General features: G+C 45.2%; 1 protein-coding gene across 4 annotated transcripts in view; it reads right to left on the minus strand.

The window, feature by feature from the left end:
* The window catches only part of GDPD5 (glycerophosphodiester phosphodiesterase domain containing 5), a 358,488-nt gene that overhangs the window by 86,773 nt on the left and 247,404 nt on the right, over positions 1-24,311 (minus strand). For 2 of the 4 annotated variants that reach the window (XM_032796412.2, XM_075061812.1), the window contains 3 exons: positions 10,070-10,163; positions 9,281-9,340; positions 590-688 (listed from right to left, as the gene is read on the minus strand). In XM_032796412.2, the coding sequence (XP_032652303.1) occupies positions 590-688; positions 9,281-9,340; positions 10,070-10,163 (253 nt within the window). Of the gene's footprint in view, positions 1-589; positions 689-9,280; positions 9,341-10,069; positions 10,164-19,206; positions 19,348-24,311 lie in introns of those variants that run through there. The other 2 variants (XM_075061813.1, XM_075061814.1) reach the window with 2 other exon arrangements.

Consider the following 24,311-nt stretch of genomic DNA (forward strand, 5'->3'; position numbering starts at 1 on the left):
GGGGACCAGAGTGTACCAGGCACTGGAATTCCTGGTTGGTGGCAGCGCTACAAGTACTAAGCTGGTAATTGAGCTTAGAGGAATTCATGCTGGTACCCCATCTTTTGGACACTAAGGTTCAGAGTGGGGAATTGTATCATGACAGTTGCCTTCTGCCGGACTCTCTCCAGTTTGTCCACATCCTTTCTGTAATGTGTGTGTGTGGGGGGGAAGGTGTCAAAACTGGGTGCAATACTCCAGATGTGGCCTCAACAGGGCAGAATAGAGAGGGTTAATCACTTCCCTCGATCTGCTGGCAATGCTCCTATTAATGCAGCCCAATAGGTCACTGACTTCAGAGGGCTTTGTGAAATATTGGTCTTGGGTGTCACATATATGCAGCTCTGTAGCTCTGCTTCAGCCTGATTTTTAAGAACTAATAACTCCAAAAATAGAGACTATGGGTAAAATCCTAGCCCTTCTGAAGTCAATGGGAATTGCGTCATTGACCTAACTAGAGCAAGGATTTCACTCTATATATTGAAAACTAGAGAACAAGTACGTTCTTTGCAAGAAGGCTTTACATTGTCAAATGCACTATGCAACTTACCTGCATTGAAATAACTACCATCTCCCATTCATCGTCCCAAAGTTGTGCTATAGAAGACATAGTTACTACAGTAACTACCAAGGTCGCCATCAGGCCGATCTGAAACAAAAGAAGAAAGTATTTACAAATCAAATCCCTAATATGAACACTGTTGCTGTGTAGTCCACTTAGCACACTACCGTTCATCGGAGGTTCTCTAAGTGCTTTACAAAGGGGAAGTAAGTCTGACAACACCCATTGTGAGATGGATTTGGAATTACCCTCCTTTTACACAAGGGCAAAACTGTGGCATGAAAAGGTTAAGTGACTTGCCAAAGGGCAATCAATGGCAAAGTCTAAACAGGCCCCATTGGTCCAATTCTGCTGTCAATCACCTAAACCCCATGATACCCCACTGATTTCAGAAGTGGACACCATGATCTCAGAGTCTTACCCCTTGCTCTTATAGGCCAGGTGCTGCTTTTCTATATCCTAAACTCACAGTTGCCTGCTGTTCTCCAAACAGGAATGGTATCTTCAATCTCAGAGAAAGTGCCATTTCAAGAAATGTGTTTCCAGTGTATGCTTTTCCTTTTTAAACCTTGACACACTATTCAGCAACAGAGTGTCAGCGTCAGGACACAGAGCTCACTTGAAATACAAGTGATACCCTCTTGGCTATGAGTTGTAACAATCCAACAGGGAGGGAAGTTAAAGTTACCTAGCAACTAAGGTTGTACTGAAATAGAAAATATTAGTTTGAACAATATTGCGAAAAAAGCCACCTCGACCATTTTGAAGCTCCTGAATTTTGCATTTCAATGAGTTACCACTAAATGATGTTTTCTGCATCAAAAGGTGCAAGCTCACATATTTTGGTAAGAGGATTGATCTTTGCTGAAATGATGTTTTGGTACTAGAGATGATCAGAACTCAACAAACTCTGGTTAAAGACCCTATGAAGAGACCGATTCAATTTGCAAGACCCATTTTGAGGGATTCAGTGGACAATGCATGTTTTCAGGCACTGGAAGGGAAGATTGATGGCAGAAGAATACAAGGCAGAAAAAAGATCTTGGATGGACAACATGGTGTCCTGCATGGATTGAAAGGACTATTCAGCCATCAGGGCCGGCACCAGCATCCCAAGCAGGTGCTTGGGGCGGCAATCTGCAAGGGGCTGCAGGCCGTGTGTTTTTGCCCCCAAGCAGTGCGTCAAATTGCCGCCACGGATGGCGGGGGCAGTCCATGTGCTCTTAGGGTGGCACGCGCTTTTCCGCTGAGGCAGCTTCTATGTTCAGCTGTCTGCGGCGCAGCTTGTGTCTTCTAGCTGAAGACAGAAGCTGTTTCCGAATTGCCGCTGCTGCGGAAATGTGCGTGCCACCCTAATGGTACATGGACTGCCCCCTCCGTCCGTGGCGGCAATTCGGCGTGCTGCTTGGGGCGGCAAAGACAGTAGAGCCAGCCCTGTCAGCCACAAAGATTAGCAGAGGACTGTAGAGAAAGGGTTACCATGGTTACAAGCCTCCAGTCATGGAGATGTCACAAAAAGATTTCAGAAACGGAAAGACTGTTTTCATTCAAACCCACAAGCTTAATTTTGAACCAAAACACACTACATTTTGCAGTGTGACTGTTTTAAGATAGGAGAAGAGACGATCTGGACAAACATGAATGCTTCCCGTAAGGGGAAGTATATACAAAAGAAAAACAGCTTTAGGTACAGATGCATTGGAGCATAAGCTTTCACGGGTGAATACGAAGTGGGTATTCACCTACGAAAGCTTATGCTCCAATACGTCTGTTAGTCTATAAGGTGCCACAGGACTCTGTCGCTTTTTATGTATAGAGAGTATTATCGGCCTTGAATCTTCCCATTCACTCACACTTGCATTCTAACCATATTTTGTAATCAGCGTTACACACTGCACCACTTTCTTCTTCAGAACCATATCACAATCCAGTCCCACCCCACAGGGTAGCGAGGCAGGCCTGATTATAGAGAAGTCAACGTAATCTTTTTTCACCTAGGACAAAAATTAACTTGGCAGCAACCACACTGATCACTGGTTAAACCCAGCCTCAAATCCTCCACTATTTTATTAATTCAGACGGATGACCAGACTCAAACGTTCCATGAAATTGACCATTGCCTTTTTTTTCCCTGTCTTGGAGCAGGCTTCAAAATATGAATCATCTGAGAAGCATTTGATGAAACAAGAACATTTCACTCGCATCAGTAGGTGAGAGTAGATTCTCAGCAGTAAGCATGGAAAGCCCTAGCCAGGGCATTTGCACCCACATCAGTGATATTGGGGACTCTATACAAAAGGGCGAAGGGTTCTCATCTACACTGCATTTTCAAAGATCTTCCCACTTTTATTAGAGCAGTTCTCCAAATTTAGCTTGCAGTGAGTGAAAGGATTCCAAAACAGCAGTTTGGCATTGTGTCATGCTGACATTACCACAGTGAACATGTACACTGCAACAAGGACATGCCAATAAGCAGCCACCTCTCAAAGCTGGGCACAGTTCAACATGACTTTCCCTGGGAGAGACTCACCATCTGAAATGGCAACACCCTTGCTCACCTGCTCTGAGATGCGGTAGAGGAACCTAGCAAGTTTTAGCTGGTGTTTGATTTTTTATGAAGCCCTAACACCAAAAAGGTAGGATCCAATGCATTGCTCCCCCCTTTATTTCAGTGTATCTTTTGCAGGCACTTGGAAGTATTCAGAATGAACAAGTCTGTGTACAGTGCCAAAAAAAATATCACTGGATTCACTGAAGGCAAAAAGTTAAAATAGCCTCACTATGGCACAGAAAGAACTTCAGCTTTAGCCTGTCACGTCTGTCTTATCCATCATTTCTATCACAAAGAACATTGTAGCAAATGCGTCAGAACATTGTTCTCTTCTGTCTGGTATCTCAGTCTGCACTCTATGTCTGTCTAGATTCAGAGGATGCTGCTGTTCTGTGCCTTGATCTCATGTACTGTCTGGATCTGGATTCTTTACAGAAAATTTCAGAGCAAAAAAGGAAAAAAAAAAAAAAAAAAAAAAAAAAAACCAAAAAGTCTTTGAGAGAGAGACAGCATAGGTTAGACAAAACAGACAGTACAAAACTCTTACAATTATCTGGATTTGCTTGAACTCCAGACACATTGTCCATTGCCATGAAAAGAGTTAAATTCTTTTTCATTGTTGGGTTTGTTTTGTTAAAAAAAACTTTTAAAAAACACCTTTTCTCATTATTTCAGACAAATACTTCTCACCTGGGAAAGAAATTCTCCCGGGCCCAGAATAATTCCCATGTCCTCATCTGCCATGCATCCTCTCTACTCTTTCTAATCCACCCTTTCGAGCAGTTCCTCCTCATGCATGACCCCTGAATCCTCCTCCTCCTGTATGCACTGTTGTTGTAGCCATGTGGATCTCAGGACATTACAGAGACGAGGTGGGTAAGGGAATATTTTTTTTATTGGACCAGCTTCTGTTGGTGAGAGAGACCAGCTTTCGAGGTTACGCAGAGCTGACCTGAAGAAGCTTGTCTCTCTCACTAACAAAAGCTGGACCAATAAAAGATATTACCTCATCCACCTTGTCTCCCCTTCTCTTGAATAATCACCATATGGCTTGTTTTTTGCCTGTAAGGGGCAGATTCTCAGCTGGTGTAATTTGTCAGAAACCAATGAATTTACACCAGCCTCTAGGTCCTTGGTGACAGGAATGGGTGCGTGTGCACACGAGCATATGCTCAATACACATTCACAGCAATATACATTCACAGTGCAATGATATGGTTTCCTCTTGTTCCTACCTTAACAGTCAGGGTGAAGTTTCTCTCAGCAGCTTCCCATAAGAAAGAGATGTGAAGTTTACACTAAGGGACTGAGGGATGGATTAAGGCTAAACTCAAGTCCTGTTTCAGACAAGTGCATTAGTCTGAACTGCACTGGAGGAGAAGGTCTGATAGGTAAGAATTGTAGGGACTCACTTCTAAACTTTGGGAAGCCTTCTTCAGATGGGAGGGAGGGGAAGGCTTGGATTGCCTGGCCTACTCAAAAATCTCTCCGTTCACCACCAAATGAGGTGGCCTGATGCATTATTTTCAGTGATTTCCTATCACACGGGATTTACTCAACCTACGCAGGTCACAGAAGTGAAACGTGAGATCAGTTGTTTATGCAACATGAACAGTAAGAAAGGGGGGAAATTCCACAGCTGCCTTGATGGTGGTTTGGATTGGGTTAGCCTTCACGGGTTTCTGGAGCAGGTGGAATTTTACAAACACAGAAGTGACTAGCAACCTTCCTGTTGAGCTCTCTGCTCTAGCAGATCCCCTAGGAGGAAACTCTCAGCAGCATATAGGAGGCTGCTTGTATTCTGTCTGCATGTCCCTCAGCAGTGTTCATGATTCATTCCTTTTAGCACCTGTATCTGCTGGTTACCGTTACAACCAATTCAGGGGCTCTGGCCAGGACATAACAGCAGGGACAGAGGGATGTGCATTTGATCCAGGCAGCCTGTGAACAGAAGTATCCCCCACCCCACCCCAAGGCCCTTACCCTGTCAACAGAACTGTGAAGGCATGCAGATCGCCACTCTGCTTACCCGCAACTCATCTGCTTGGGCAAGAGAGCTTTGGGTGACACAGCAAAGGTGTCCTGCCCATGTACATCAGCCAAGTGGACAGCAATTAACAGAATGCTTGAGAGTTCTAATTGAATCCATTACCAACTTGGGGACAAATTCAGTGGTGATGTGTACAGGTAGGGCCAGTCTCCCTTGAACGTTCCTCCCCATCTCAGACCCCAGATATGCAAAGGAAACCAAGCTGGAGTAATACAGAGGAGTGGGAAGAAGGTGCATGTGAAGGCAGAGCCTTTGGTCTAAAGGAATCTAGCTGACACTGTCTTACATATGGCCTCTGAACTTGGCCCATGATCCTTAACTCTTTATAGGATCATGGAAGAGACCCTCATTCGGACACCTTGCCCTGCAAATACAGGCCATTCCATCTGGACAGTGCATAGAGCAGATATTTCCCTGACATGCATTTGATTTCAGCCATCCTAAGTTACCGAAAAAGAACCAAGACACAAATTTGAATTTTGGCCTTCAGCAGCCCCACCCCTTTGCTCAGCCCCCACCCCGCAGCATCTGGAAAGTTCAAGGGGAAGACATGGACAAGTCTGGTTTAATTTGTGAGGGACAGGGATGGCGGGGGCAGCAATCATCAACTGATCCCTCTAACATATTTCTCTCTTGGTGTTACTCACCGAAACCCACCAGCCACCTGGAATGTGTCTGAAAAATACCACACTCCTCGCCACGAAACATATGTTGTGCTCAGAATCAACAACTTGTTTTTCAGCAGCAGACATTCTCCACCCCGCTTTCTTACCTCCCCACCCACCACATCTCAGTAGCAACACATTCTAGAAAAAGGAAAGAGACAGGATCCAATCCTACACACTCTCCCCGGGCACAGAACTCTCACTGATTTCAACAGGAGTTGTGTATTGAGAGCTTGTGGGATCTGTCCCATAATCAATTATGATGTGTTTGTGTATTGCGTGTGTGTGCATACGTGTGTACATATTACACTTAGTAGTGTTCCATCTAGTGCTCATTCTCCTGCAGACTTGTGTTTCCATACACCGCTGAGTCAGAGCTTTGTGGATTTTGGTGTATGGACACCTTTTTCTGTTCCAATTTACAGAAGTTGAAGGTCCCCAAATTTCACCTGAACCTGAAAAGTCAAATCAATACACAGCCAAAGTTGACAAATTTTGCCCAATCCACGAATTCTTTCACCAGCTTCCTCTCACTTTCAAGTTCAAGACTCAACGTACCTCCACCCCTGCCTACAGTACACCCTTCCCTCTTCCTGGTCCTGGCCCGTGCCAGTTAACTTGGGCTAAGGGGATGTTTAATTGCGACAAAGACTTTCCAGCTCGAGACCAGGCTGTAAGACCCTGTGAGGCAGGAAGGCCTCCAAACTCAGACTGCAGCCTGAGCCCAAATGTCTACACTACAATTAAACAGCCCCTCAGCCCAAGCTCCACAAGCCCAAGCCAGGCCAGATGCGGGTTTTCAATCGCAGTGAAGACACATCCTTGGATGCTCCCAAGCACCCCGCCTGGTATCCTCTCACTATCTGCTTAAGAACTTCTTTCCACACTACCATTAATGATTGGAATATTCCCCTCCTTGTGCCTCCAGGGACCTGCTTCATACCCCTCTTCAAACCACAAATGTTTCATGAAACCTTTCAACACCTTACTTGTTTTGTGCCTGGACCATCCTCCAGTACGTTGGGCACAGCACAGAATGATATTGCATGTGCCTGAATTACAGAGCAAGCTGTTTGGAACAGGGTGTGCGTCTTTTCTCTAGGTCTGCACTGTGCCAAGCATAAAGCTGGTGCTCTCCATGAAATAATAACCAGCAAATGGAAGCCTGTATCCTGTGTGCTTTTGCAAATCAAGCAAGGCACACAGAAGCACTTTGCAGTAAATTGGTTACTAATAATTAAAATCAGCTTCACAATGGGAGCTATTCTGTAGCCCAGTGGGCTAGCTTGCCTTTATTATATTCAGCAGTAATGCAAGAAACTTACAGACCTGTATCCTGTAAGACATTAACTTCAGCAAGTTAACATAAGGCTTGAGGCCTATGATCTTTGAACAGATAAACTTTGCATTGATCAATGACCCAACAGAAAAAAACCCCAAGTATTTGGGGAGCTGAAAACAGAGTTTAAGGGGAAGTTCTGACCACAGGTACATGAGTCAACTACAAAAGTGTCCTGGCAACGAACTGACACACATAACATTTACACTCCACACATCTAAGGCTAGCCTGCTTGCTTACATACCTTTTCATATAAGTTTCTTATTTTCTTATGGGTTCGATTGTTTGTTTTATTATAATAGGTTTATAGGTCTATAAGTGAGTATATTTTGGCTGTAACTCAAGGGACCCACAAGGCCACATCCTGTATGTTGAGCTAAGTCAAAATTAGCATACATATGTTTGGGGCCCTTCACCTAGATACATGGTGATGAGCTAAAGCATAAGATCCATACATGGCTGTGGCCTTAACATAGAAGACATATTGAAGCAGGTTGGCACAGGGGGCTTCCTAAGTTCACACCCTTTTAAACGTAACAGGTACACCGCAACTTGGAAAGAACCGAAATAACCAGTTAGGAAAGAAATAACAAATGTGATAGCTAACCACAAAAGGGCCATAGTAACAAATTGACGAATATGATAATAAATTGAGATCATTGATATACTAATCTGTAGAAAAGACACTCCAACATTAGTAAGGTGAGAAAATACAAATAAGGAAAGGGTGGTGGTGGGGAAATCCCCTACTGAATACGCATCCAACATAACAATGTCAGCATAACATATTATAAAAGTGGCTTCCCAGCCTAGGGGAGGTAAGAGAGAGAGATGTAGCCCTTGGGAGGTGCCAGGGTGATGGAAGATTTGTCGTAGCAAAGACACCTAGTGGTCAGAGCAGAGAGCTAGCAGGCAGGATTCCTTGTGCAGTGCTTTGAAAATAGGAAGTGCTGAGTAGCCATACTGCCAGCTGCTTCACTGACTTACTGTAGGACTATGGGTAAGTCACTTATTCTCTGTGCAGTTCCTCCATTTATTTGCCATGGGGAGGGGTTATATTTGTGACCCTCACATAACATGATGGCCCCCTTGGCTCCTTCAGGCAATGCTTTGGGATAGATACTGCCAGGGAACGCTTCCAAGTTGCTGGGGAGACAAGGGTCTGCGGGAGTCCAGAAGGGTAGAATGGAGGTATGGGGGCTTGTGTGGACATCCATGGGCTGTGCAGATCTCTGAGCTCCAGGCTGTCAAGGCTGAACCTCTTGTTCATTCCATAGGTGGAGGAAACTCCAGGCCTCCCTACTGCAATAATCAAGTGGGAACTCTGCAAAGCAAACTTCAGGAACTGTCTTGCCCCCTGCAGACTTTTTCTGCATAAGATAATAAGCTAGATCTAAATATTAGTGTGCTTCAGAAGTAAAGGGAGGGACTGTCTGGTGCTTACTTTCGCCATCCTAACTTATGTTTTCTTGCAGTGTTCAGATAATACCTGCTGCAGAAGAGACTCCAACCTGCCACCATTAAATCTCTTTGAACTCAGCTCTCCAACCAGAAATTCAAAAATCCTGAAGGTTAGGCATAAATTTCACATGACTCTGCATTTTCCATCAGCCACAGGAGACACAGGTAAAAAGCTAACAGTTATATAGCACCCTTTATCAGCAGGGATGTCAAAGCATCTAGCAAAATATACAGGAATCTCTGCGCCCCACTGAAAACTGCCACCAGTGGGTGAAATGTGGCAATTGTTTCTCAGAGCACATACAGTTTGTGGCAGGAAATGAAGACACTGCCTGGGAAATTTGCAGCAGGCAAAATCTAAATTATCCAGACTGGGGCAATGCGATCTTTAACAGATAAGAGAGAGCAAGGTTTTGGTTCTACTTACTATGTAACAGGCTGGGATACATCTCCCCTCCCCCATCCCAAGATTTAAAGCCAAGTGTTGCAGCCAGCCGAGTAGTTCTGACAGCCCAGCATGAGCAATACGTTTTGGGGCCTCTGTACATTCCTTCAGTCTCCTTTGGTTTACTCAGATCTGTGATGGTTTCCTAACTGAGAAAGGGCAATTTACCTTGTGGAGCCAGTGTAAGTTCATTTGCTGTCCCACAGCGATGTGACATAGTGCTAAAATCTGAAAAGACAATCGAAAGAGAAGCAAGTCAGAGATGAGAATGGACAAGTTATACATGTTCATTCAGCATGTAGAGAAAACGCACCTTCAGTAAGAGATTGCTTAATGGCATGGAAGAAAAGCAGTTATAGGATGGGATTAGCAGGAAGGTTTAAGGCAGTGGCAACTGTACAGAAGAGTCTTCTCCATAGAAATAATCTAATAAATGAACTTATCCCCCTTAAGAGGGAAACTACTATTGTGTTACTGCCCAGGGCCATGGAGCTGGCACAAGCCACTACCTACACTGCGTCAGGCAAGAATTTGCTGCCCGCTCAAGCATCAGCTTCAAGATACTGGCCATGGCATCCCAGGATGCAGTGAAGCCAATTTTGCACATGACTGAGGGACCCAAGCCTAGTGCTGTAAGAGCAGACAGGACTGAAACTATCATGAATATCAGACACCAGAGAAATCTATTTCTCAGGAGGCCAGTTGCAGCTCGAATATGTGCGCTGCAATTTCAGCAAGTGACACAGCCAGCAGCACTGATAGCGGAACCTCACAGCTGTCATCCCAAGCCGAAATTTTTGCATTTACTCCAGGCTGCTTAAGGGTGAGAGCACGTGAGAAACACACTGTACAGAACTCCGCCGTTCCCGACAGTAAGATTTCATAAACCCCTTTGCACAGACATTCATGCTCCGGTTTTCTACACAAGCTTTCATAGAGAGATTTTACCTTACGTACCAATAACGCTGTGATATACAGAAAGCCAGCAGCAGCTGTTATAAGTATTGGAATGGACCAGTCACTCCAATATCCCATTCGGTTATATAAATACCTGGAAGATAGGTATGAAAACAAAGATTAGGGCATGATCCAATAGCACAGCAACTCTGCTCGATTAAACAAGGATTAGAGAGAGGGTCTTTCCCTTCCCACCAAGCAGATCAGAGATGGGAGATGAAACAAAAGTCATCTGAAAACATCCCCAAACCCCAACATTTGTGTATTGATCCCTCTTGGGAAATTAGGAGTTCAATGCTGATACTGTGCTATGGGGGAAAATATGCTGGGGTTTGGGTTTAAAAAAATAATTCCATATAACAACCAAAAGAGAGAGCACGTGACACAAATATTTCAGCTGGAACAACAGCTTCAAACCAGTACCTGGCATTTCACCAATCCAACAATATATAGGTAATATCAGAAGCAAAAGACAGGGAGGAAAAGAAGAGTTAAGCTATCCACAATGGTGCTCTATTCAAGCCCTGAGCTCCGAACAGAGGGGAAGGTGGTGGTGGTGATAGAAATTGCATCTAATCTACATTTCAGAGACCGACCATAGAAACTGGAAGGTGTCAACCAGTTCTTCCAAAAAACAGCCTTTTAAAGGCATGTCTACACAGCAATTAAACACCCGTGGCTGGCCTGGCTCCTCTGACTTGGGCTAGTGGTGCTTGGGCTGCGAAACTGGGGTGGACGCTGCAAAGGGGGGAACCCAGACTGATCCCAAATGTCTACACAGCCATTTTGCAGCCCCTCTCCCAAGTCAACTGACCCAGGTCAGCCGCAGGTGTTTAATTGCTGTGTAGACACAGCGCATGTGTGACAACGTAAGGCAAGCATGTCTATCAGGTTAGGTGCATGTTTGCTTAGAGAGAACTTCAAGGGAGTTGGGGAGCCTGTATGGTCTGGTGATTAGAGAAGGGACTGATGCAGGATTCGTGGGTTCTAGTCCCGGCTTGACTACTCCTTTGCTGTGTGACCTTCGGCAAGCGATAATTTCTGTGCATCTTAGTCCTTAACTAAAGTCTTTCCACTACAAAGAATAATAGTGTTATGGATAAGAAGCGATCAAACCAGATTGCATGTGGGAGATTTAGTGTTGTGTAAAGTGCCTGACAGAGCCCAGGAGGCTGAATGCTTTATTTATGGGCAGAATCACTTCTGGCACAGGAAGTGGATATGTAGGCTTCCCCTACACCATGGATGTGCCATAACCCTGACCTGGCAGGCCATCTGGAGGGAAGAAAAAGGAGCTCAGTCCTTATGATCCACTCCATCCTTTGCCCAGTCTCTGCTGAGCTTGAGAACAAGAGGTTTAATCAAGAAGGTGATTTTTGGAGATGTGGAAAACTGGCCACTAGGAGCTGGAATGAGGCCACCAACTCATTGCAAGTAGGTCAAACAGCCTGCAGAGGGTGCGCTACAGAGCTGAGCACTGAACAAGCAAAAAAAACCATGTCCCTTAAAATAAGAAAAATACATAAAAACCCTCTTCAAAACAAGGTAATACTCATCATAGTGTATCTGTAGCCTTTGCCCCCACACCTCCCACCTTCTCCCTCTGGTTCCGTCTTCAATGCGTCTGTCTATTCAGAGCAGGAGAGATGAGGTGTCAACCTCTTTCTGTGCAAAAAACTGAATTCCACTTTTAAACATTGTGTATTAGCTGCGGCATAAACCACAATCTCCCACTGACGTCAATGGGAGACTTGCACAAAGATCAAGGACGCATTACAGCTTGTGTGTAGTATAGAGCTAAAGGTCTGTCGCATCTTACGTGCATTTAACATGTGCGATTTCAGCTTTACGCAGTCGGCAAAACCAAACCCCCAAAAGAGAGAAAAATAATTTCAATACTGTAACTGCAGTGCAGGCCATTCCGCCCGCCATTCAACTCAATGTAATTTTGACTATATGTGGTTTTTGCTTTACGTGCTACCCGCGGAATGGAACCCCTGCATAAGCTGAGACTCGCCTGTATTTGTTCTGCACTTTATTGTTGCATTCACCATTGTACAGTGGGCAGTTACACTCATCTGTAGGACCTCCACAATATCCTAAGATGCCACATCCCCATTGTGTCCGAGCGCCCGCCAGCAGGGCATTAACAGACATGACTGACATCTGTCACACATAGTTCATTGTCTCTCCAGGGGAGACTTGTACGTGCCATGGAGTGTTTTATTTGGTGTGTGTGGGGTATTTTTTTCTGATTTCATTTCTTTTTTTTAGCTGTACACGTTGCTGTACGTGTACATTGGTGAAGTCCTGCACCATGAGTGGAAGGTGATGGTTTATGATGGTCCTTAGTCCCTGTGGAGTTTGTTCCAGTCTGGGACTGGCCCCTATGAATGCTGAGCCCCCTGCACAGGTAGAAAGTTCAGGTGAGCCAGAGTAGCAGACCATATTCTTCATCCTGGAGCTATAGGCTCTTCTGAATATGCTGGACTCAGGGCACTGCATGCCTTGAAGACGAGGACTGAGACCTTGAAAATGACTCGCTAGTCTATGAGAAGCCAGTATAGCGAGCAAAGGACAAGTTGGAGGTGCTTGCAGCAGCCTGTGTTGCTGGGGAGATGCATTGCAGGGTTCTTTTCTAGCTGGAGTTCCCCCAAGCACTGATAGTTTCACACCCAGGATTACTGCACTGCGGTAATCCAAACCACCAGTGATGGAGATGTGAGTAATTAAGCCAGGTCTCCTAGGATGGGGCGGAGCCTCCTGGCCAAACACAGAAGAATCATAGAATATCAGGGTCGGAAGGGACCTCAGGAGGTCATCTAGTCCAACCCCTGCTCAAAGCAGGATCAATTCCCAGGCAGTTTTTTACCCCATTTCCCTAAATGGCCCCCTCAAGGATTGAACTCACAACCCTGGGTTTAGCAGGCCAATACTCAAACCACTGAGCTATCCCTCCCCCTACCAGGGTAGAAAGCGTCCCTCGCAGCTGCTGTTAGGATAGTTTAGCATCAGTGAGTAATCACTACAAACTGCACTGGCCAATGTGGGCATGTACCTTCCTCCACAGCGCTGCACCATGGCCACAATCTCTTCCAAGTGTTTTCCTCTATGCACCAGCATCACCCCCATTTTGCTTGGGTTCTGCTTCAGCCAGCTGTTCTTCATCCAGGAGCTGAACTTGTCCAAGCACTAGGCCATCACAACCACCCTTTCTGCCCTTTGTTTTTCTTTCTGCCCCATCTCATCTCTCTTTCGCTCCCTATCCCTGCCTGCCCACCTTCCCTTTCCTCCCTGCAGCAACTCTCAGTTTCTCACTCCCCCATACCAGGGGGCTATTTCCCCATCCTAACCCACCCCACCCGCTAAAATGATTATGACTAAATTGACATTCAATGAAAAATTTCACTCATTCTCCCAGATATTTTTCTCTTTCCTACAGCCTTCCTTTGCTTCAGCTTCTCACTTCTCCTTCTACATGTATCGTAGCATCTCTTTACTTCTGCCTTTCTTGTGCACCCTTTCCCAGTGTTCCCCACATCCCTTTTCACTATCTCCTTCTCAGCTTTTGATTCCCTTCTCTCCAGTGCAGGGAGATTGGTTACGTCTTCTTCTGTGCCTACTTCCCACTCATCTCCCTTGGCAAGGTAGAGATGCTGACAGTGAAAGAGTTAACAATAATAGCTTGAACCAAGTCGACCACAGTCGGTGCTGTAAGAGATACCACCCCCTTCTCACAAGACTTCAAATGTCAAATTTGCATTTAAATGGAGAGAGACTTCCCAGGCCTAAGCAGGAATTAAAGAGTCTACTGTATTGCTAGTTTTCATGTAAGGATCAGTGAACTCAACAAAACACAAGATGAACTTGGACTCCATCTCTCTGTATTGCCAAAAAACAGTATCTCATGCTGACGAAAGTTATACAATCTCGGGGTTTTTGTTTGATTTCCAGCGCCAGCTTTTGGAAATGCTTTAGATCACAAAGCACTGCCAGTAAGATGACTTGAGCATGTGTGCGCTTCCCCCCAGTGGCTCTTTGCCATCCCCATATCTGACCTGCCTGCCAAAAGCATCAGCAAAAGGCCCCAATCATCCACCTTTCACAGTCCTTGGCCAAGACTAGCTGCAAGAAGGGCAGCTGGCTAAAGCTGAACCCAGGGAAGACCGAGGTGATGGTGACATGCAGAGGGAAGCAGCTGGAAGAACTCAACTTCTCCATAACCTCTTCTGCTACTGAAGATTTCTGGCCTCTAATTGTTAAGCTAGACCCCAGTCTGAGGGTCCTTTTGGACTCCTCAGTGCTGCTGGATGCCCAGACAGCCACAGTGGCAAGAGATGTCTGTCACAATTCAGGGTGACCATACCTCCCCCTCTGTAGTACAGCAAGCATACCCACACTCAGGCTTCTGGCTCCCCTGGCCATCACCCCTGCTGGGCAAAGACCCTCATCTTTTTCCTTTCCAACCAGGGTATTTCCAGGTTTAACAGTTCCCCACCTACACGGTGATTTCTCAGCAAGGCAGACTACCTTAAAAGGCCAGGCCTGCGCTTTGCTTTCTCTTCAGAGACTAACAAAGTAATGGCCAGGAGTTAAGTTACCACACCGTTCTTTCTAAGCAAACATTTATGTGTAAGCTACAAAGCACTACAGAGAAAACATTCAGAACAATAAAAGACCCTACACATGTGCTGATAAGTTCACCATATATCACCCCACCTCCAGCATGGGCTCTGGCAGATGAGTTGTCCTTCAAACCACACACAAGAGTTTTCCGTGGTTTCAAGTTCACAACAGCCTTTGCTCAGAACAAACACACTCATGGAAAGTGTTTACAGCCTAAGTGGCTTTGATCAGGAGATTCCAGGAGCAGGTAACCAGGAGACAATGGGGTTCTCTCTCCAGGCCTCCCAAGGGCCTCCAAAGGAATCCACTTCACATGTATTGTCCCAGCCAGTTATTTCAAGCTCCTAATACTTCCCACAAATTGCGTGAATCATGTCTCCCTCCTAAGGAAGTGCCATGCAATCCCACAATCCTTTTAGACTAACAGACGTATTGGAGCCTAAGCAGACGTATTGATGTGTCTGATGAAGTGGGTATTCACCCAAGAAAGCTTATGCTCCAGTATGTCTGTTAGTCTAGAAGGTGCCACAGGATTCTGGATTTTAATGAAAGTCTTAGCCTGTATTACTGTTATAAAAAACAGATCCGTGTTCCCCAGAATCTAGATGAAATCAGGAATTAAGAATTTATTATATAGATTTAGAGGAGAACAGGATCTAGCCTGCTAGCTCCAAAGTCTCATGTACCCTTCCTTTTTCCATCCGTGGTTTGATTATGCAGATACAATCTCTCTGCACCAGTGACTCGAAACAAAATCAGCTGAATATATGCACCATAGGGAATCACCCCAGGCAATATGTTTAAAACATTTACTTATTTTTGAGGCATGAAGCATAAAAGCTGGGAAGGACACCACATATTCAGAGCTGCCAGCCTTTTAGATAAAGAATGAAAGCCTGCAGCGATATATGTCAAACTGTGGTTTTGGTTTGTCTCTATATACTACATTTCAACCTCAAAAGACTCCATAACTCTTCTCAAGTTCAGGGCCTCATCTGCCTACATGAACCATATTGTCCACATGAATAGCCAGTTTAACTCAGTGGGATTACTCACCTGAGGAAATCTGTGCAGGGCTGGGCCCTTATACAATATACAAACCATACACAGGGATTACCACACTGATCTGTGAAGCAACGCTGCCTCTCAGGTGAGCGGTGACAGCTGATCAGCAGCACCTGGCAATTTGTTTGCAAAAGTCTGGGTCAGAAAATGAAGACTATTCTATCCATTTGAAATTGCAGGTGCAGCTTTAGACAGGCAAACTGCAACAGGGTGTATATGTGTATAAAAATCTGTTTAGGATTACAGTTACACTATTAGTATTTTCTTTTCACACTTTAATTGGGAGAGGTTGAAGAGGGCCAGTGGCACTGCCTGTGTGAGAGATGGAAGGCACTGCAAATGGCCAGCTGGCCATAACAGCATCATTTCTTTTAAATCTTCATAACCTTCCTGGGGTTAAGGGCCCCAAGCAGGGATCAGGGGCCCATTGTACTTTATGAAGACAGCTTCATATTGTATAGATATGGAGATGGAGGTATACCTCTCTCATAGGACTGGAAGGGTTATCAAAAGGTCATTGAGTCCAGCCCCTGCCTTCACTAGCAGGACTCACTACTGATTTTGCCCCAGATCCCTAAATGGCCCCCTCAAGGTCTGAACTCACAACCCTGGGTTTAGCAAGCCAATGATCAAACCACTGAGCTATCCTTCCCACACCTTAAAGAATTTATACTCTAGATTGCAACAGGATGACCGGTGAATGAAAAACAGAGAATAGGATAACAGGCCACCACTAGTCTCACTATTACCAGCTGTTGTTGGCTTGTAGGCACCGCAGCAGAGGTGAGGTTTAAAGAGGACCCTTGTTCATACTGCCTGCATGTCAGTTACCAGTCCAAGTGTCTCTGCCTGTACCACACAGGCGCTCCTGCTTTTCCTACTTGGCTAGGCACTTTTTTGATCGCTAGTGCATTTTATTACATTGCAAACAGCTATGCTCCAAAAGCCAGGATACGCCTGTGTGTAGCCAGTGGAAAGTGACGTTTCCTCCATCCCCAGGATTAGCCTCACAGTAATTAAAGCCTCATGCTGACTTATTATCCTCTTTCCTATTATTTTCATAGAATTTTAGGCTATTTTTAAAACAGTGCTGTTGCCATACAACACTGATGTCAGGACGTGAATGCATCCCAAGCAGGTGGCTAATTGGGGTCTGGGTACATACTGAACAACCGGCCCATTTTTAACATCAAACCTTGATGCTTGAGTGGCTTAATGTACATGCAGAGTGCTGCTGTTTCCAGTCCAGTTAGCATCTTCCACAGCTACTCTTAATATATGTGGGAGATTTCTTCCCAATGCCATCCAGTCACCCAGGGCTCCCAACCCTCTCACTGGGACCATGGGTTCCATTAACATTAAATTTTAAAAAGCAACACCTTCCTCCCATATGATGGGGCATATGGTGACCAAAGCAGCCTTCCCAGGAGCTTTCATAATGGGGCGCCCAAATTTTGCATCACCAAGGGCTCCACTTCATACATCAGTTCATTAATTCTACTTGTGAAGCACAGAATGCACACTTTGGATCATCTGTTTCCAGAGAGCCCATAGTCTCCTACCACTGTTGTGACCTGCTCTATATTAAGGCTGAGGTGGACGAGGTGGGACAGCATAGCATCCCTCCAGCAAGTGCAAAGCTGTCCATGAGGTCTTCTCCATCCAACTCTTGTTGGGTCAAACACGCAAACATGGCAAGGTGGGATTCTGGCTTATGGAGCAGATGGCCAAGCCACCTGAGACAGCACTGAGTCACTTCGGAAGGCACTGGAAGCACTAGAGCGCATTGGAGTGAGTCCGAAGCCTATTACGAGGTGAGACCACCATACGCCTTCAATACGTCATTGCGATTTCCTGTCAAAAGCATTCAATTGGCGCATTTGCAAAAGAAGGGGGCACACAATCAGAAAACCTGCTTGTCCTAGGCTCAACAGAATTGCTTGTTGTGCTTCTCAGTAATACAAACCATTAGTAGATTAACTCCAGGATAAGTGCACAGCTGCAAGGAGAAGGAAACCATGGACTATGTTTTAAGATTGCATTAGCAGCTGTATGACACTCAGGCCCCATTAGCACAGAGGTTGTACTGTGGGACACAGCAGTCTATTACTGGTGTCTTCAGATGCTACCAAAAGGATCGAGGCTCCACTGGGCTGAGCACTGCAAACACACACAGAGACAATCCTTCCCACAGCCCACATACACAGACAGATGAACGGCAGGGAGCAGATACGTCTATCATATCAGAACATGTATATGGAATAAATTGTCGGTTTTCTCAGTTGCAAGTTTTGCTGTTAATTTAAATTAACTCCACTACTAATCCTGATCTACCGTATGAAATATCATCTCTATTTTACTGATGATAATACAGAAACAGAGAGAAAGTAAAAGCAGCAGAGAATCCTGTGGCACCTTATAAACTAACAGACGTTTTGGAGCATGAGCTTTCGTGGGTGAATACATGCATCTGATGAAGTGGGTATTCACCCACGAAAGCTCATGCTCCAAAACGTCTGTTAGTCTATAAGGTGCCACAGGATTCTCTGCTGCTTTTACAGATCCAGACTAACACGGCTACCCCTCTGATAGAGAGAAAGTAATGCTCCTGATGACAGGAGGAAGCAGTGTCAGTGCTGGGAGTAAGACTCGGGAGTTCTTGGCTCCCAGACCTGTTCAGACTTCTAGACCGGGCCATGCCCACATTTTTCAAACATGGTTCGTGATTTTGGGGTACTCAAGTTTTTGGAGAGATGAGCGGAGCACCCATAACTAAGTCAACAGAACTGCATGTGCTCGGCATCACAAGTTGGATACCCAAAACTCCAAGCATCCGAAGTCAGCAGCCACTTTTGAACATTTCGGCCTAAGCGCAATGTTCACTTATCTCTCCACAGGCCTAGCATGAGCTATCTCCATCTGTGATCTAGATCCAAATGAGGCCTTCTTTCCCAGTCCTCCTCTAGGGCTTTTGCTTCATTAAAAAAATAATTCCTTTTGGATTTTATAATGGAATAAGCTAGGAGATTGAACGACATGATGCACTGCTGGCACCGTTACAAACTAGAGAGTGCCATAACTCATACCCTGCTGGCTGGTGTCCAGTACACTTCAGCTGTCAGAAGGCCTGCAGGCAGTGCAAAGTAGCTATGCACATTCACCCATACAGAGCTGGAGCCACCTGGAGCAGTGACACTCCAGAGGGGTCAGGATCCTTCATTGGGATCTACAGACTAATGCTAGAAGGGAAAATAACGTGCTAGGGAAGCAGTGTTGTCTAGTGGTTTGAGCCAGGACTTAAGGGATCTATTCCAAATTCTGCCAATGAGACAATGGGTCAGTTTAGGCAAGTCACTTAAGCACTATGCTTTAATTTATCCAGCCTCTTTATAGATGTAATATTGCTTTCCTCATTAGGGTACTTTGAAGGAAACTCAGCAACTGACCTTTGCTGAGCTTTGTTTGGATCACACAGTTTGGATTTCTCCTGGTTTCTTCCAGAGACCTGGCAAAACTTTCCAGCAGCCCAGGTTTGCTCATCACCTTGGCAACCCTGCTCCACTTTGGTTTCAAATTCCATTGTGAATCTGAAACCAAGTGAATTGTGTGCAGTTAGGGCTTTGTTGCAAACATTTTACCTAGGCTCTACTCATGTGGCTTCATTGTCTTTAACAGGTCAGCAGATTAAAAAAGCTGTAGAAATGTCCAGGATGGCTTTGAAAGAAGTCTGAAGTATTCACTTTACATTCCTTTGCTATGACAAGTAAAAGCAGTGCTGAAAGAAGCCCTAGCCAGTTCTCTAAGTGTGTCCATACAGAAAACACTCCCCACACTCCCAGGCAGCAAGTCTCAGAACCCGGGTCAGCTGATTGCTGCAGAGCTAAAAATGGCAGTGTAGAGGTTTGGACTCACCAGGGTTGAGAGCCCAGGCTCCAACCAAAGCCCAAATGTCTACACTGCTATTTTTAGTCCCACAGCATGAGCCCCTTGAGCTCAGCTGACTGGGCTCTGAGACTCACTGCTGCTTTTTTCATAGGGTGACCTGGGGGGAGATCGGGTGCGGGGGGAGAGTTGCACTGTGTAGACATACCCAGAGAAACTGGGGTTATGGCCTTGGGGCTTACAAGAAAGCAGAGAGGAAAAAACAGCGTGCATTTGATATAGGATGACAGCAGAAAAGATATTGGGGATCTTGAGGGGAATTTAAACCCTTGCACTTTTCCCTCAGGTAAAACAAAAATAATAAAAAAAATTAGAACATCAGCTGCACACAGGTATTTGCTGAACATTTGGACTCAGTTAATTTGTATTATTTATATTGTGATAGCACATGGGAGCCTTAGTCACAGACCAGGACCCCATGGGGTGAGGCGCTGTGAAAGTGCAGAACAAACAGATGGTCTTTGCCCTCAAACAGCTCGCAATCTAAGACGAAAGAGAGGGAGATACAGACAGATGGGGAAGCACACAGAAACAAGACGGGTCACCGTGGTAAGTAAGCAACGAGGGGAAACCATGAAGAGGAAAAACACGAGAAGGAAAACGAAGTGCTATGAGTGACATTACAACAAAACTCCCCAGGTGCCGCCATCTGAAACTGAGTTTCTCTTCAGCACTAAGTTATTCTCCCCAACCCGCAACATCAAGTTATTCCAGGACATAAGACATCTCAAATAAACATGTTCCACTCAAAATGTCTATGAGGATGGACAGGCCACGCTCAATAAAACTGTCAAATGAGCTGACAGGATACAAGCTACCCTCCAACACATCCTCAGGAGCACTACGTTAATCTCACTGCTGAAAACATGAACTTGTTTAGAGACAGCTCTGTCTTGTATTAGTCATTTCTGGCAGAAAATTGCTACCATCATTAAGTTTTTTGAACACTCATTCAATAACTTCAGCATCCTAACAGGCAGTTTATGTATGGGATCAACTACTGGTTACATTTTTAATAGAATTTGCACTTTGTCTTTGACAGGAAGATGATTGCTGAAGTGAGTTAGCTGACAGTAGCTTGGGCTTTGCTCTAAAGCGTTTTAGAAAATTGCTAAGATATATTGCAAGAAATTCAATTTTATTATAGGTGTGCTGAGTAAAGTTGCCTGAACTTTCCATGAAAAAAAAACAACAACCCTTCTTTTAGTTGCTTATAACTTTGCAGGTAAAATCTCTGAAAAGTCCAGCCTCAACCACCATGTTCCATCCCCACACGGAACCTAGTGCTGACCTGACTGTGCAGGTGCCATCCCCACAGAGCAACGGAGCAGACTCCTGTCCAGGTCTACAGGGACTCGGAAGAACTTTTACTGTAATGGCTGCCCAGGCCAGCGTGGGGCCAGGCACAGGAACTAAAAGCAACGAGCAGCTCTCTCCTGCGCTCTCAATGCCCTGGCTGCCTGGAGAAGGAAGCCATCCAATCTGAATATAGAGGGGACAACATGCAGACTAGAAAGAGGGGAAAGGACTAGGCTGGGACAAGGAACCTACCGAAACTGAGGTCTGGAAAAGGGAAAGAAACTGAGTGGGGGTTGGAGAAGGGAGATGGGAACAGGAGCCATGAATGAAGGGGAGAGACTGGGAGCTGGTGAGGGAACTGGGGAGGGGAATAGGAGAAAGTTGGCTGGGAAGGAACACCTGAGATCCGATGATAAACTTGAAGGATGCTTTCATGGTTAATGCAGTTCAATGTGTTCCTGGAGAACTGGATCCTACCCCTGCCTCTACCAAAGCATTCCCGTGTGACGCTGGGTAAGTCACTGCAACCTATCTTTCCCCAGTGGTCACTACTTGGAAGCGGTTCACTTTTTGGGTGCCTGGCTTGAGACCCTGGCATCCGATGTGCGGAAGTGCTGAGAACTCAGAGCTGCTGCTGCTCAAGTCTCTGAAAACCGTACTTGAACATAGTTCGCGCTATATAATGCTAAGTACTCTGAAGAATCAGGTCCTACGTATCTCAAATTGGGCACCCAAAATTAATGGATACTTTTGGCCTTAGTCTCACTGTAACTCAGCTCCCCATATTTGTGAAGCATTCGGATACTATAAATGATGAGCACCACAGTAATTTCCTCCTGGGATTTTCTAATTTTGTCTTCAGAGCAGGGGTTGAATAATGTGCAGTAAACAAGGCCTGGGGCCACACATTTAACAATGGAGGATAAAACAAAGTATTGCACAGCTGCCCATTAAATTGAGCACCGTCCATTCTGTGCACTGGATGAAGGAGGGGCCCTGTGGAAAAAATACTGCGAGGCCATGTAGTTAAAGACTGTACCATAATACAGATGGCACAGCGGTTGTGGGGGGTGAATTAGCTTCATTCTTTTAACATAGTTTATTACTGTGTGTAATATATATATTATAAAAATACAAAATAAGGTGTATTGAAAGAAATATTTTTCTTAATAAAGGAAGTATTGCTGTATCTCTTTTCTCCCAAAGAGAAATCATCAGGATCCAGCACCTTCGGTAATAAGACAGAGCAAGCAAATCCACTAAATAGGTTTTTAAGAATCGTGCGCGTATTTAATATACACGTGCACTGACTTTCTCTGATTGTACCTATCAGAATGGAGCACTCAGAACAATGCACTACATCAGAACAATAGGGAAATAGGAGTGACAGGCAGGTAAGTATTGTGAACGCACTGATAGTGGCTCCATAGTTAGCCCTACGTCAGGCTTTTGACAGACAGGATCTTAAAACTTCCCCAGAGCAGAAAGAATAGGTTAGATATAGTGTGGCCAGGTGCCCGGTTTTTGGCCAGAAGATGTTTGTAAAGGGGACCTGACAGTATCCAGACACTGCTCCTGACCGGACACCCAAAGTCGGATCACTACAGGTGAGGGGGCTCAGCTGAGGCCACCTCCTACCTGCATTGGGCAGCTGCAGCTCCCAGTCCTGCTCCGAGGCAAGTCCCTCCCGACCCAGGATGGGGAAGGGGAGAGCAGCAAGCGATTGCGGGGGAAGGGAGAGGGAAGGCATGTGAATGAGGGTGGAGTCTTGGGGGAAGAGGCAGCCTGTGGGGAAGGTTTTCAGCTAGGGGTCAAATACTGACAATGAATCAGGGTAAGTATTTTTGTTTGGTTGCCTCCTTTAGCCTTTACAGTGAGGAAAGGAGTTTGAACCTAGTCCCACTCCTTTTTTGGTTCGGTTTGAATTTTTCACATTTGGGAGGATCAATTTGAAAAAACAAAAGCCAAAACTAGAATAAAAAACATATCACCACTACAACTAGAATAGCCAACGTAGATTCAGTCTGGGGTCTGACAGTCTTACGGAAGCAAACAATTGACAAGGATCGACAGGATATGACATTACAATACCTTCTTATACAACAGGCATTTGTTAAATAAAATTACTAACTAGAGACACAAACTCGCTTCAACAACTTGAATTCCACCTATTTTCTCCATGTTTACCATGGAGCATACCCAATCTGGAATGCTGCACAGCCCACGTGTAGTGGCTAAATAATATAAATCCAAATATATCTCAATACATTTACCAATGTAGACCAGAGGTTCTCAAATTGGGAGGCGGGCCCCCCTGAAAGCAGGGTGGAGAATGTAGGGGTGGGGGGTGAGAAAAACACCTGACTGTGCATATTTTACCCACAGCAACGAATAACTAGCACTGCTGATTCCTCCAGACACAGCAGGTGCTCAGATGGCACTGTGCATTTTCATTGATTTTGGTTATATTTGCACAGCATTATACAAAATCGTTGCCATCTGTAAGTGAATCCGTTTGCCATGAGGTGTGCACATTTAATTGTAAGCATCGATCACCACTGCAGTTTTGTTTTTTCTCTTATGACAATGGGTCGTTGGCTCTGTTTCCATCAGTTTTTAGTACCTAGTGAGGGTTGCGTGTTGGTTATTTTTTTAATTGGCATATGTACTTGTGTGGCGGGGAGGGATGACATAAACTACAACAGAAACAAAGAACATCAGAAAGGCTGTACTGGGTCAGACCAAAGGTCCATCCAGCCCAGTATCCTGTTTGCCGACAGTGGCCAACGCCAGGTGCCCCAGAGGGAATAAACCTAACAGGAAATGATCAAGTGATCTCTCTCCTGCCATCCACCTCCATCCGCTGACAAACAGAGGCTAAGGACACCATTCTTTACCCATCCTGGCTAACAGCCTTTAACGGACTTAACCTCCATGAATTTATCCAGTTCTCCTTTAAACCCTGTTATAGTCCTAGCCTTCACAGCCTCCTCAGGCAAGGAGTTCCACATGTTGACTGTGCGCTATATAAAGAAAAACTTCCTTTAATTTGTTTTAAACTTGCTGCCCAGGAAGTGGGGTCTGATCAAATACATTTGAGAACCACTGATGTAGACAGCCAGGAGATAGTCTCACTTAATACAGACCCCACCACCCATTTACTAGTTACTGATTCCAAAGGAACCCAAACGTATCAGAATGTTATAAGCAGTTCCTTAACAAAAACAAAAAACCCCAACACACACTAGAGACCTGGTTCACTTCAAGAACATACAAATATGCATGTGTTGCCCCCAACAGAAACGCTCTA

This window comes from Chelonoidis abingdonii, chromosome 1 (genome assembly GCF_003597395.2).
Source record: "Chelonoidis abingdonii isolate Lonesome George chromosome 1, CheloAbing_2.0, whole genome shotgun sequence".
Classification (NCBI taxonomy): domain Eukaryota; kingdom Metazoa; phylum Chordata; order Testudines; family Testudinidae; genus Chelonoidis; species Chelonoidis abingdonii.